This window comes from Gopherus evgoodei, chromosome 5 (genome assembly GCF_007399415.2).
Source record: "Gopherus evgoodei ecotype Sinaloan lineage chromosome 5, rGopEvg1_v1.p, whole genome shotgun sequence".
Taxonomy (NCBI): Eukaryota; Metazoa; Chordata; order Testudines; family Testudinidae; genus Gopherus; species Gopherus evgoodei.
The window spans coordinates 104,346,697-104,360,746 of NC_044326.1; the positions used below are offsets into that span (position 1 = coordinate 104,346,697).

At 41.4% G+C, this 14,050-nt stretch overlaps 1 protein-coding gene across 1 annotated transcript; it reads left to right on the plus strand.

The window, feature by feature from the left end:
- Positions 1-3,088: 3,088 nt before the first annotated feature.
- FABP2 (fatty acid binding protein 2) lies at positions 3,089-6,006 on the plus strand. The gene is given in 4 exon segments (XM_030565079.1): positions 3,089-3,155; positions 4,111-4,283; positions 5,919-5,947; positions 5,949-6,006. Coding segments are annotated over 4 exon segments (327 nt in total).
- Positions 6,007-14,050: the final 8,044 nt, after the last annotated feature.

The following is a 14,050-nucleotide window of genomic DNA, read 5'->3' on the forward strand; positions in this document are numbered from 1 at the left end:
CCTCTCCTCTTTCGGCCACGCTGCCTGGTGCAGCGCAGTGGCAGCACTCTCCCAGGCAGCCTCCAGCCACGCTGCCTGGGAGGGGACACTGCCTGCTGCAGCGCAGCAGGACAGAGCCCTGCCAGGTAACATGGAATGGGGAGAGGATGGGATGGAGAGACCGTGGGGGCCCCAGGCTCAGGGTGGGTCGGAGTCACATGAAGAGGGCACGTGCCTCCCCTTTAGCTGGTGCCCAGCCCCTTTGTGTCCCTCCCACGTGTCACTGAACATCACAAATACAGGTCCTATGAAAGATCTTCTCATTTATCTGCCAGATCTTCAGAGGCAGATTAAAGCAGCATCCTTGGGATTCAGATCCCCAGGAAGAGAGGTCAGCATAGAGAAATGAGGTAGAGCCAAAGCAACGAGTTGCAATGGAGAATACAGATAACTGCCCCATGGCAAGGTGGACTTGAGCTGGCTAGTCAGCCTGACCTGGGAGAAAGACCCAAGATCCATGAATGAAAGAAAGACAACAGCCAAGCTGTGGGATGAGAGTGTGGAGGAAGATTTACCCAAGAGTGGGAGCTGTTGGGTGGAAGAGATTATCTGGGTATCACAGAAGTTTTGGTTAATCCAGGACTCCTTTTAATTAGCACCTGCAAGCCCCCTAAACACAGAAGTAATTTTCTTTAAATGTTTGGAGGAATTGTGGGAATAAGCTGGATGGAGAAACCCTTCCTGGCCCACCACTATTCAGAGTCTTTTTGTCAGTAGGAATAGTTTAAGGTGGTACTTTACAGAGTGAGCAGTGATTAATAATAATGAGGCAGTAATAATGTATTTAAGCAAAAACTGAACAATGGCATGATCTTTATCACGCTCAGCTCAGTATTTCCTGAAATACATTTTTTCCAGTGGCTACTTGGGAAAGAGAAGTTTTGAAAGGGGACAGAGGCAAATTCGGTAGGGTAGCCCTCGAGCAATTCAGTCAAGTGCTCAGTGATGTGAGTTGAGCAGGCTTTTGCCGAAGTGAAATCCCGTTAGATGTAGCTCAAGTTACCTCGTGTGATATCAATATTTAGGTCCTCCAAAGATACCAGCAAGTCCTTATAGAAAGAAAAGGAAAAGAAGAACCTGATAGATACTTATTTTTTTCACATCAGAGGTATTAAAACCTTTTAAAAGCATAGGCGGCCATCTTTATTCAGCACAAAGGAGCACTAAAAGGCAAAATAAACATTTTGTTTTTTGTTTTAGCTTCACAGTTCACTTCTCTGAGAGACTGGGACACTGTGAAATCAGCGAGCAGCTTTTCACAAACAAAGCAGGGTAAAACCAAGAAGTAAATTGCCTCTCCCAGAATGCTCTAAAGAAATGCTAATAGTATGCCTATTTGCTGGACTTCATATGCTTCCAAATAATGTAAGCTAAAGGTCTCTTTCCACTGTTTCCATAGAACATTTTCAATTTTCCTTGTTGCTGACAATAGAGGAGCATAGGCAGCTAATATTCTACAGCTGTAAGGTGTTATGAGTGCTAGGTATTATGCTGGACTTGAATTTAAGGTTGCAGAAGAAGCATTGCACAGGCTTTCTATTTTATTGGATTGAATTGAAAAAATACATTATTCAGAAGTTGCATGGGGCCAGTGGCAATACGCTCAGCTATAAAAACCATGAAGAAAATAAAGTTAATAATTTACTAACTGTCAATAAACTGCTGTGAACTATAATTGGACACGAAGCATCTATAAACTTAACCTATTGCATCTAGTATATATGGAGATTGATAATTTTGGAGGTCAAAGGAAAATCCCAGTATAATAAAAAAGATGATTAGTATATCTGCTTGCAAAAGAAGAGTAATTGATCACTGAGGGCTTGATTATGTCTTGTAGACACAGCACATAGTAAGTTTCTAACCCCAGTGCTCCAGGCAGCACAACAGAGCCAACATGAGGGAAAGTGATCCCCATCTGCATACGATTCGTAGTTATTAGCCTCTCACCCCCCACCCCTAAGCAAACAGGACAGGCAGAGAAGGAATTGTCACTCGCCAAGTCACATTTCCTTTCCATGGTTGCACACTGCACCTTACTCAGGGCGAGACGTAGTCTTAATTTTGCCCTTAATGCAAAAGGGATGCAATGCTCAGTGCTGGAAATGATGTTTAATGTCTAATATTTGAACCATCAAAACGATCTTTTATTTTTCTACCAAATAAAATTGCCTGCTTTTTGTGTGTGTGCAAAGTTTGCCTTTTGCAAATTTGTTTTGGAATTTTTCCATAAGCGCTACATAACGTTAACCTGCATTTAGACATCACTATAGAGACTTAGAAGTTGTTGTTAAGGTGCCCCCCTACCCAGCCCTTATATATAGGATTGTGCAATTTTGCTCCATACTTTGTATTTCTTTTACTCAGAGTGTTTCACATTTTATTTTTTAGAGTAGAAGAAAGGACATGTTAGTTGTGCTACTTTATTTCGCTTTTCTTGTATGTTAGCTAATAAATACCACTGAAACTGGCTGGCGTGAAAAGTCATTCTACATTATCCGATATAACAGTCCAAAGAATTATCTTAATTGATTATGAAGTTACACTTTTAATTAAAACTTACCTTCTGTCTTGCAATCTGCGAAGATAGAGAAGCTTGAACTATTGCAATGACATCTGGCACTGTTATAATTCTATGTGTAGGGAGCAATCACTCAATTATACAGTGTATCAGCCAAAGTCCAATTTAGCAAGTCCTGGAGCTAACACTCAGTCAGCTAGCACTGTTTACGGGAGCAGTAGAGTAACTTCAGTGAATTGCCACTTTTCACCACCATTGTAATGTCACATGTAAACTGAACACAGTAACTATTATAGCTTTTAAGACAGAGTATTCAAGCATTTCACAGTTTGACAAGGTGGGGAGAAAAGACAGGTCACTTGAATATCCAGTAACTTGACCCTGAAGAGATCATATGATGAGCTGAGCTTTAGCCGGCCACATCATCCTGTGAAGATAAGACAGATCATAAATTCCCTTTTTAAAGCTGAGCTGCATCTCAAGTTGACTAGAAGCTGCCTCAAGTAAACTCCTGCTTCAGTCAGAAAAATGGCACTTGATGGCAACTGGAAGGTAGCCAGAAGTGAAAACTATGAAAAGTTCATGGAGCAGATGGGTAAGCTTTACTTTTCCAGTGCCTCATTTTTATCTAAGCGCAATCACTGAATGCTAGTGCTGCCCTTGGTCCTATTCCTGTTAGATCATTCTCTCTTAATATTCAGGTTTTAGACTAATTTCTAGAGAACCTATTTATTTTCTATAGCCTGCATTTGGTTCCATGCCCATTAAATTCTATAGCACTTTTCCATAAAGTTCAGAAAGAGAGCAAGGTAGATTACTGCAGAAATATTCATTGAAATGTAAAGTTCTTCAGGCATCATGCCGACTGGTAGAGTTTTAATTAGGTGCATAAAACTGGGCACTCCATCTTAGAAGCTGATTTTGAGAATGTCCCCTATTATGCCTGATGGGCTTCAATGTCTAGAAGGGTGAGGGGAAATTTTCATGTGCAGTTTTAGAAATAGGGAAGACAATATACAGCTAAGCAATCATTTATGTCTTGTGATATTTAATTAATTTCTGATTAGTTTAATTGCTCAGGGCGGGGGAGAGAGAGAGTGAGAATTTCCTGCTCTTTTGGCCACAGGACTAAATCATCAATGGGAAAAATCACATTGAAATGAGTTGGGTTCAGTCAAAGTGCACCCACAAACACAAGGCATCATACTGAAAGGTTAGGGACCTGGAACTAAAACAGAAAAAGATATTAAGTTCTGCACACAAGATCAGTCCAACAAAGGAGCTGATTCTCACTGCCTTGCACCGTGTAGTCATTTAAACCTGTGCAAAGTGGGTTGGAAATGCAATCATTCTCTTTGGCAGTGTCTTGCACCAACTTTGCACAGGTGAAAATGGCTACATAAAGTGAAAGATGATGGTGAAGAACCTGGACCAGAGAGCTCCAGTAAGGCCCATAATTTATTAAATTCACTTGCCCAAAAACGGTCATTGGAAAATATACAAATCTGATGTTGCAATATAAGTTGCTTGATGTCCAATTGTTTTTCTAGGTGTTAATGTAATGAAGAGAAAGCTAGGAGCCCATGACAACCTGAAAATTACTATTCAGCAGGAAGGAAACAAATTCACTGTCAAGGAATCAAGTACTTTCCGCAGCATTGAAATAATATTCATGCTGGGAGTCAATTTTGAATACAGCCTGGCTGATGGAACTGAGCTCAGTGTAAGAAATCCACTTTTATATGAGAAGCCTGTATTTAATAAAGTTATCACTGGGATGTTTTATTCATCTTTCTGATTTTATTTTAAATTTGACTCTGTCTAGGGAACATGAACCCATGTAGCAGAGAACAGAATCTGTCTCTTCAGGCATAAGGCCAGAGCAATGAAACATTTATTCATTTGCTCTATGTAAAAATCAAGTCCCTCACAATGAACAAGGATATCAATGTGGTGTGAGCTAACAGGAGTGTATTACACATGCTCTTTAGCAGCTGCATTGGTTTCATGTTTGCTTGAGCAATGTCTAAGTGTTGACATTACTGTAGGAAATTCAATGTGGCATAGGACTGGCTACCTGAGAGACAATCTCCTGCCACATGAACCACGATGGCAGCTGAAATCAGTTAGAGAGCTTGACTAAAAAGGCTCTAGGTGAAATGCTGGTACCACTGAAGTCAAGGAGAGTTTTGTCATTGACTCTAATTGAGCCAGGATTTCATCCCCTAGCTTTAAACACGATAGGGTTGTAGGCAGAGCCTTCTTACAAGGTCCCTAATTCTGCAATTCATTGCCTGAGCTGGTCTGGTGAAGCTAGGGTCTTTTGGCTCTTTGAGTGCAATGAAACACCCACTGTCTCTCTCAGACATTTGTCTGAGAAGTAGGAAGGGTCAGAGTCCATAGTAGGGTGTGATAGAGAATGAAATGGAATTGGTTATTTGTGAGGCACCATTCTTTCTATGTTAGAGAAAGAGGTATGTTAATATATTCATTTAATTATGTGTACGGTCCCTGAGCTCTGTGGGAAGGAGAATTGTATTCACCCAATAAATATTATATTATTTATTATTATTATTTGTATTACTGTAGCAGCTAGAAGCCTTAGTCCTGGACCAAGGCCCCATTGTGCTAGAGGCTATACAAACACAGAACAAAGAGATGTCCCCTGCCCCAAGAGGTTTACGTTCTAACTCTAATACAAGAGACAACAGATGGATACAGAGAGGTGGGGGGGGGGAAAGGAAACAATGAGACAATATTGGTCTGCATGATAGGCAGTGGTCTGAGCAGACTAGCAGCCTAACCGTTGTCAAGCTTTATCTATGCCATCATGGCAAAACAATTTTGAGCAGGGATTTGAAGGTGGCTAATGGAGCAGCTTTGTGGTGGTTTATGTAGCGCAAGTCCCAAGCATGTGGGACAGCCTGGGAGAAAGAAGGCAAGTGTTTGTCTGGAATTTAACAAGTGGCAGGGGAGGCTGGCATCACGGGCTGATCAGAGGTGAGCACAGACTGCTCAGTATGAATAAGAGATGATTATAGAGTGGATATTGACTGTGAAGGGCCTGAAAGTGAAGATAAGCAGCGATATTTGATATAAATGAGAAGGGGGAGTCAGTGGAGGGATGCAAAGGAGGGGTGACATGGTCAAGGAGACGAAACTAAAAGAATGCTCATATATATGTGCTGTATGTATGTGTTTATAACTACTTTGTATATATAATCAAAAATAGAAGTGCTTTGGTGTTGTGGAGGGGGTAAAACTCCTTTACTGCACCTGCCATTTCGCAAATCCTAAGAATGCATATACAAGATCAACATTGTCAGGATTCCTTTGATTTTTTATTTCTACAATGTAGGGTACTTGGAACTTGGAAGGAAATAAGCTGTGGGAAAATTCACCCGAAAGATAATGGGAAAGAGCTCAGGCATTCAGAGAAGTCATAGGAGATGATTAATCAGTGAGTTAAGTCATTTTTTCCTTTATTCACAGCATCAAAAGATAAAGAACTGAGGCTGCATTGAAACTGAGAAGTATCAACTTATTTTTTAAAATCCAATTTTTATTCAAAATTGAATTTTGAAATTCAAAAACCATTGAATTTCAAATATGAACTTTTTTGACTTACTCTAATCTTTCTATTTTCCTACCCACTTGCACTCATTTAAATTATCGGAGTGCAACATGAGCTAACGCTAAAGGAGCCCACTGCTGAGTCCATGCTCATTCTTACCAAAGGTCCTGAATCTGTTAGTTTCTAATAAGGCCATTCTCATGTAGAATCTGCGTTCCTCACAACCGGTAATGAATGTCTTCACATGCTCCTGTGAGATAGAAAAGGCATATTATCCCCATATTTAAGAGATGGGGAGTTGAGGCACGGTTATATTAAATGACATCCCAAATCACACAAGATCCCTATAGCAGAGCTTCACACTGAAATCTGATATCTTGAGATCCACTCCTGTGTCGTATCCACAAAACTTCTATCTTCCCTTAATGAGCCAGCCTTAATCTTCAAGGCCTAGATTATGGCTTGTACACACTTGAAATGCTACAGTGGCACAGCTGCAGTGCTAAAGCTGTGCCCACTGTACCTATCCCAGCAGGATGGGCAGGGCGGTGAGTTATATTGGTCTCTGGTGCCCATGCTCCAGCAAATTCAGGGCCCGGGGGGCCAGCTCCACCAATGTTGGGGTGGATACCTTCCTGGCCCTGCTTGCACTCTGGGCCTTCCCCTGAAGTGTCCCTGCCTGCACCCTGGGCAGCGGCCCCTGCCGCTCTGTGCTGTGCTCCCTCGCCAGACATTGCAGTTACAAAAGGAGCGGCACAGGCAGCAGGGCTGAGATGGCAGCACAGCCACCGCCTGCAGAGGGAGGAGGCACACACACGATGGCAGCCCTCCCCTTCCCCCCCAGCCCTCACAGGGAAGGCAAGGGGGCTCCTGGACCCTGAGAGGGGCTCGGCCCCTAGGAGCATGTGCAGTGACAGTGCTGGGTGAGTGTGCTGCCGTGGGGGAGAGGCCTGGGGGGACTGCGAAGTCCTCCTCTCTGGCCCCAGCCCTGGGACCAGCCTGCCTGCACCCCAAACTCCTCATTCCAGCCCTGCCCTATCCCAGACTCCTCATCCCCCCACCCGCACCACTCCAACCCTCTTCCTTAGCCCTGAGCCCCCTCATGCACATGAACTCCTCATCCCCCAGCCTAGCACACAGCCCTCACCCCGGCATCCCAACCCTCTGCACTAGCCCTGAGCCCCTCCCACACCCCAAACCCAGAGTCCTCACCCCCAGCCAGAGCCCTCATCCCCCCACATTGTGCAAATATAGGGAAACTGTTAAACCTTTCTAGTCCATTTAACATTATTTTAAAATATATATATCAGCTTACAAAAGCAGGTGTGTTTGGGGGGTGGGGAGGACTTGGAACCAGTTCAGGCACCACCAAAAATTATACAAACCTGCCGTCACTGAGGAGGGTTTATCAATCAGTGTGGGTAACCCTCTCTTGAGGTTTGTCTACATTACCCACTGGATCGATGGCAGCGATCGATCCAGCAGGGGTCGATTTATAGTGTCTAGTCTAGATGCAAAAAATTGACTGCCGAGCGCTCTCCCATCGACTCTGGTACTCACCAGAGCGAGAGGCACAGGCAGAGTTGACAGGGGAGCATCAGTTGTTGACTTACTACAGTGAAGACACCAGCAGTAAGTAGGTCTATAAGTACATCAACTTCAGCTACGTTATTCACATAGCTGAAGTTGCATAACTTAGATCGATCCCCTAGTGTAGACCACACCTTAGAGGCAGTAGCTGGTGATGGAAGAATTCTTCTGCTGATCTAGCACTGTCTATGCTGAGAGTTAAATTAGTTTACTTGTGTTGCTCAGGGCTGTGGATCTTTCACACCCCTGAGCAACATAGCTGGGGTAAGTTAACTTTTAGTGTAGATCAAGCCTAAGTAAGGGAATGCAGGTCTAGGTCACAGTCCTGAACTATAGTCTTCCTCTTTGATTTTGATTGAACTACTCATAGAGTATGGGTTACTTATTAGTGGTAGCTGGACTGAGCCCTTAGGTTGTAAACCGTGATGGATAATAAAGACTCTCTTGATGGGAACTGTAAAATAAATCTCAAAGGAAATAAAAGGCTTTCATCATTGACTCTTTTTCATTAAACTCTTTCAGACTTACATATATGAAGGAAGTTGAAGCCAAGATGAATCTTTAAAAGGGTTTAACCTCAAGCCCAGAAAGAAATCTGATGGTAGAAGAATCATGTTGTATATGGCAACTGTTTCCTTTTCCCAACAAGCACCAAGTTACTGACTGATCAGTCTTGATGTAAACACAGGCCAACATTTTGCATTTCCAGTTCTGCCAATATTACATATTTGTATTATATATCAATAACTGTTTTGATATATGGCATTGTTAAGGGCTGTGAAAACTATTTACATTTTGTAAATGAAAATAAATATTGTTTCTGCACTGATTTTTCAAGTGGCAATTTGCTTTTATCACCATAAAAGGTGTTTGTTGTTGTAATGTTTCTCCATGTACTGTATATTGAATCACATTGGCTGTATATTTTAAACAAACAAAAAAACAAAATAACCTCCCCCTCAAAAAAACAAATCCCAAGATCCTGCAGCCCTTCACTGTACATAACTCCTGGAAGTTTGTGTGTCTGTAGCTGTAAAAGACTGTGACTCTGATAATATAGTTCATCTCCAAGAAAGATCAATCCAACTCCTGCTGATGTCAATGGGAGTTAGATCAGGGCCTTACTGTACATTTACTGGTTTGTTTTTTTCAATGAAAGTGTGCAATAACAAAGGGAATCTCTAGGACAGAAAATCCAATTGTCAATTTTAAATTAATAGAGATATATGTGGCCCATGCCCTCATCTCATTTCTTTTCTAATATTTTTACTGTAACATTTTGGAGCAGGTTGTAGATATCATAGCTGTAATCTAATCTAACTACCTATTATTTTATGTGATCTGTGTATGGGGCCAATTCAGAAGAAATTTGGCCCTTCTGTGTTTTTCCTTTTATATCACTAGGCTCACTAGCCTTTTTCATAGTAATTTTTTTCCAATGGGATTGTCATGAAAGTTTGCTAAATAAGATAAGAGAGTACAACCGAAGTCTCTTACAAACTTACAGCACAGGAAATGGAGATACATTCAGTGATATTAACAAACTTAGAGAACTGGTAGGTAAGATCCTATGGGAAGAAAAGGTAAGGGAAAAAGTAGCCCAGGAGAGGTGGCAGTTTCTCAAAGAGGTAATATTAAAACCACAACAGTAAACTATCTTGATGCAAAAGAAAAACAGGAAGAATTGTGAGAGCTGTTTAGTGACCTGAAAAACCAAAAAGGAATGCAAAAAGTGGAAACATGGACAAATTGCTAAGGATAAATACAAAAGAGTAGCATATAAGAGTAGCATAGCATAGGGACAAAATCAGAAAAGCTAAGGCATTAAGGCCTCACCTGGAGTAGTGCATCCAGACAAAGAAAGAGAGGCCAGAGGAGAGCAACAAAAATGATAAAGGTTTTAAAAATTGGACCTACAAAGAAAGGTAAAAAAACTGGACATGTTAATTTAATTTTAAGAAAAGAAGACTGAGGGGGGACCTAGCAGTTTTCAAATATGGTAAAGGCGGTTATAAAGAGAATGGCAATCAATTATTCTCTGTGTCCACCAAAGCTAGGATAAGAAGTAATAGGGCTTAATCTGCGGCAAGAGAGATTTAGGTTGGATATTAGGAAAAAACTTTCTAACTATAAGGCTGTTAAGCACTGGAATAGGCTTCCAGGAGAGGTTAGTGGAATCCCCATCATTGGAGGTTTTTAAGAACAGGCTGGACAAACACCTGCTAGACTGGTCTAGTTTGCTTGGTCCTGCCTCAGCGCAGTGGGTCGGACTAGATGGACCTTTCCATTTCTGTGATTCTATTACATGCATGCCAGATATTGCAGTGGCAAGTATGGAGGAGGTGGCCAAATATCCCATTTTTCAAAAGAGATTCATATTTATTGGTCCTGATATTTGGAACACTCGCACCTGAATATGATTATTATTTGAACTGACTTTCTATTTCCTCATTGCAGGACTGGAGTCCCTTTGTTTACCTTATATTGACTTCTGGAGGAAAGGGGTGGGGTGGGGCTAGGGGATAAGACACAATGGTCCCCACTGCAAAACCTAGAAGCTAGCTCTGTTCTGCTGCAGAAGAACTCAGTGAAGAGAGGCTGTCCCCATTCAGGAAATGCTGGAACCTAGAGTCTGGGGAGAGCAGCCATACCAGACTGGCTCCCTAAAGAATCAGGACGGGGAAACATGTCCACCGGTTGATCCCTAGGGAAGTTTATATCCTAGCAAAAGTCAACTCTTTCTTCTTCGGGGCTGTCTAGGAAACAGATATCCAAGCAGCCCTGGGAAACTGACGCACCAGAAATCATCTTCCTTACCCTCGAAGAGCCCTAAGGAACTAGATCTGACTGAAGACAATCTTTGCATTCCTCAGCCAGAGGCCAATGGAGGGGAGAGCTGGGATATGTCCTCTCCTCCAGCAGGACTTGGAGGAAAGGGATTGAGGTTTCTGCTGGCCAGGCTGTAAAGCTAGTTGTACTGCTTAACTCTTCTAGCTCAGGTCTGTCAGCATTTCCTGCAGCAGCAGATGTGGAATGGCTGGTTAAGTGCTCAAAGAACATTAATACGGATAAATAGGGCAACTATCTGCAATGTTTATGGATTCTTAGATTTTAAGGCCAGAAGATGCCTAGAGAGGATGTTAGATGGGGTGGGATCTGAGTTACTACAGAGAATTCTTTCCTGGGTGTTGGCTGGTGAGTCTTACCCACATGCTCAGGGTTTATCTGATTGCCATATTGGGGGTCGGGAAGGAATTTTCCTCCAGGGCAGATTGGTAGAGGCCCTGGAGGTTTTTCGCCTTCCTCTGCAGCATGGGGCATGGGTCACTTGCTGGAGGATTCTCTTCACTTTGAGGTCTTTAAACCACAATTTAAGGATTTCAATAACTCAGACATAGGTTAGGGGGTTGTTACAGGAGTGGGTGGGTGAGATTCTGTGGCCTGTGTTGTGCAGGAGATCAGACTAGATGACCATAATGGTCCCTTCTGACCTTAAGTCTATGAATCTAAGAGAACACTATGATCATTCAGTCTGGCCTTCTGTATAACACATGCCATAGCATTTAACCTAGTAATTCCTGCAGTGGAGAAATTATTCTTTCCCACTATTTAAGTTAACACTACCAAGCACAGTAACTTGTGGTTGAAATAGAGCATTTCTTTCAGAAAGACATACAAAGTCCACAAAAAGGTTCCAAATCGTTATGAATTTACCATAGCCTTTGATAAGTAGTTCAGTGGTTGTCCTCTCACTGTTAAAAAGTTGCATCTAACTTCCAATTTGATTTTTTCTAATTTCAGCTTCCATCTGTTGGATCTTGTTATGCCTCTGTTTGGTATATTAAAAGCCCCCTAGTGGCAGATATCGATCTTCTCCCTGTGTAGGTGTTTATATACCATGATCAAGACCCCTCTTAACTTTTTTTGCTTTAATAACACATTTATTGAAGACAATCTCTCATCTTTTCGGCAGATCTCAAATCATTCTCGTAGCCCTTCTCTGAATCCTCTCAAATTTTTCTGTATCTTTCTTAAAGTGTTGATACCTGAACTGGACTTAGTATTGCAGTATTTCAGTCTAACCAATGCAATATACAAATGCACATGCAAATGTAAGTAAAAGAATTCCCTAATTCTGTTTGATATTCCCCTGTTTACACATTTAAAGATCGCATTAGTCTTTCTCGACTAAACATTACACCAAGAGTTCATGTTCAAAATTACATACAAAATCACTAAAGATTGTTAAGTCCCAAGCAGACTGTGAAGAGCTACAAAAGGATCTCTCAAAACTGGGTGACAGGGCAACACAATAGCAGATGAAATTTAATGTTGATAAATGCAAAGTAATTCACATTGGAAAGCATAATCCCAACTATACATATAAAATGATGGTGTCTAAATTAGCTGTTACCACTCAAGGAAGAGATCTTGGAGTCATTATGGATAGTTCTCTGAAAACATCCACTCAATGTGCAGCAGCAGTCAAAGTGAACAGAATGCTGGGAATAATTAAGAAAGGGATAGATAATAGGACAGAAAATATCATGTTGCCTCTATATAAATCCAGAGTATGCCTACATCTTGAATTCAGATGTGGTAGCCTCATCTCAAAAAAGATACATTGGAATTGGAAAAGGTTCAGAAAAGGGAAACAAAAAATTATTAGGGGTATGGAACGGCTTCCGTATGAGGAGAGATTAATAAAACTGGGACTCCCCAGCTTGGAAGAGAGATGGCTAAGGGGAGATATGATTGAGGTCTATAAAATCATGACTGGTGTATAGAAAGTAGATAAGGATGTGTTGTTTACTACTTCTCATAACACAAGAACTAGGGGTCACCAAATGAAATTAATAGGCAGCAGGTTTAAAACAAATAAAAGGAAGTATTTCTTCACACAATGCACAGTCAATCTGTGGAATCCTTGCCAGAGGATGTTGTGAAGGCAAAGACCATAACAGGGTTAAAAAAAGAACAAAATAAATTAATGGAGGATATGTCCATCAATGGCTATTAGCCAGGATGGGCAGGAATGGTGTCCCTAGCCTCTGTTTGCCAGAAGCTGGGAATGAGTGACAGGGGGATCACTTGATGATTACCTGTTCTGTTCATTCCCTTTGAAGCACCTGGCATTAGCCACTGTTGGAAGACAGGATACTGGGATAGACTGGCCTTTGGTCTGACACAGTAGGGCCATTCTTATGTTCAGATGGTCATCTACAAGGATCCCTAAGACCTTTTCAGAGTCACTACTTTGCAAGATTAAGTCACCAATCTCATAACTCACCACTCTTTGTTTCTATTCATAGGATCTTGCATTTGTATTAAAACATACTTATCTTGTTTGTTCCCAGTTTATCAAAAGATCAAGATTTCTCTGTGTCAGTCACCTGTCTTCAACATTCTCTCTCGCCTCACCAATCTTTGTGTCGTGCAAACTTTAGCAGTAATGATTTTATGTTTTTTCCCTAGATCACTAATAAAAATATAGAATTTGATTCATGCATCTCTTTAAAAAAAGCTAAAAGGTAAATTCAGACTAAACTGGCCCTGGATCCACAAACCTTTACCACTTACCATAGTAGCCACCCAGGTATGCTACTCATGCTTAAGTTGCCTGCTTCACAGCCATTCTAACCCTGCCCCACTTCCCTTGGTTCACACCATTTCCTTAGGGTTCTGGTGAACATCTTGGACTCTAGCTGCATCTACTCCTTGGGTATTGTACTGGCAGCAGATGGCTAGCCAGCACTCCGACATGTATTATACTGCTTGCAGCTTCTAATCTCTAGGATCCTCCAAATCCCAAGGCTCCTCCATGAATCTTTTCCAGAAAGGATACATTTAAATAACTTATGGTGATATTAATAGCTTTGGAGCAGCTATTACATAGTAATTATTCTGGCAATTTCTTTCTTAATCTTCCTGTACTTTCTTTCTTCTGAGCATTTAAAAAATTTTCATTAAGTGAATTTTTTTGGCAGTTTCTGTAACTTCATCTACCAAAGCTATTATTTTCCACAGAGTCTAAGAGCTCCATCTACTGGTTAGATGCTATCATGAAACACTTTTAAAAATAGTTTGATTCACCAACTAATATTCCAGTTGAATGTGCCATAAAGAATAGGATACACAATCCTACATTAAGTATTAGCTAAATTTCTTTTCATATACTGACATATATAATTTATTTTAATATACTTATGTATATCAATTTATTTTATCATATATATCTATATAGATATACAGCCTGCCCCTTTAAGGACCTGTGAAACCAGTGAGCAGCAAGCCCTGGCCTAAGGAGAACTCCAGCCGGCAGGGGT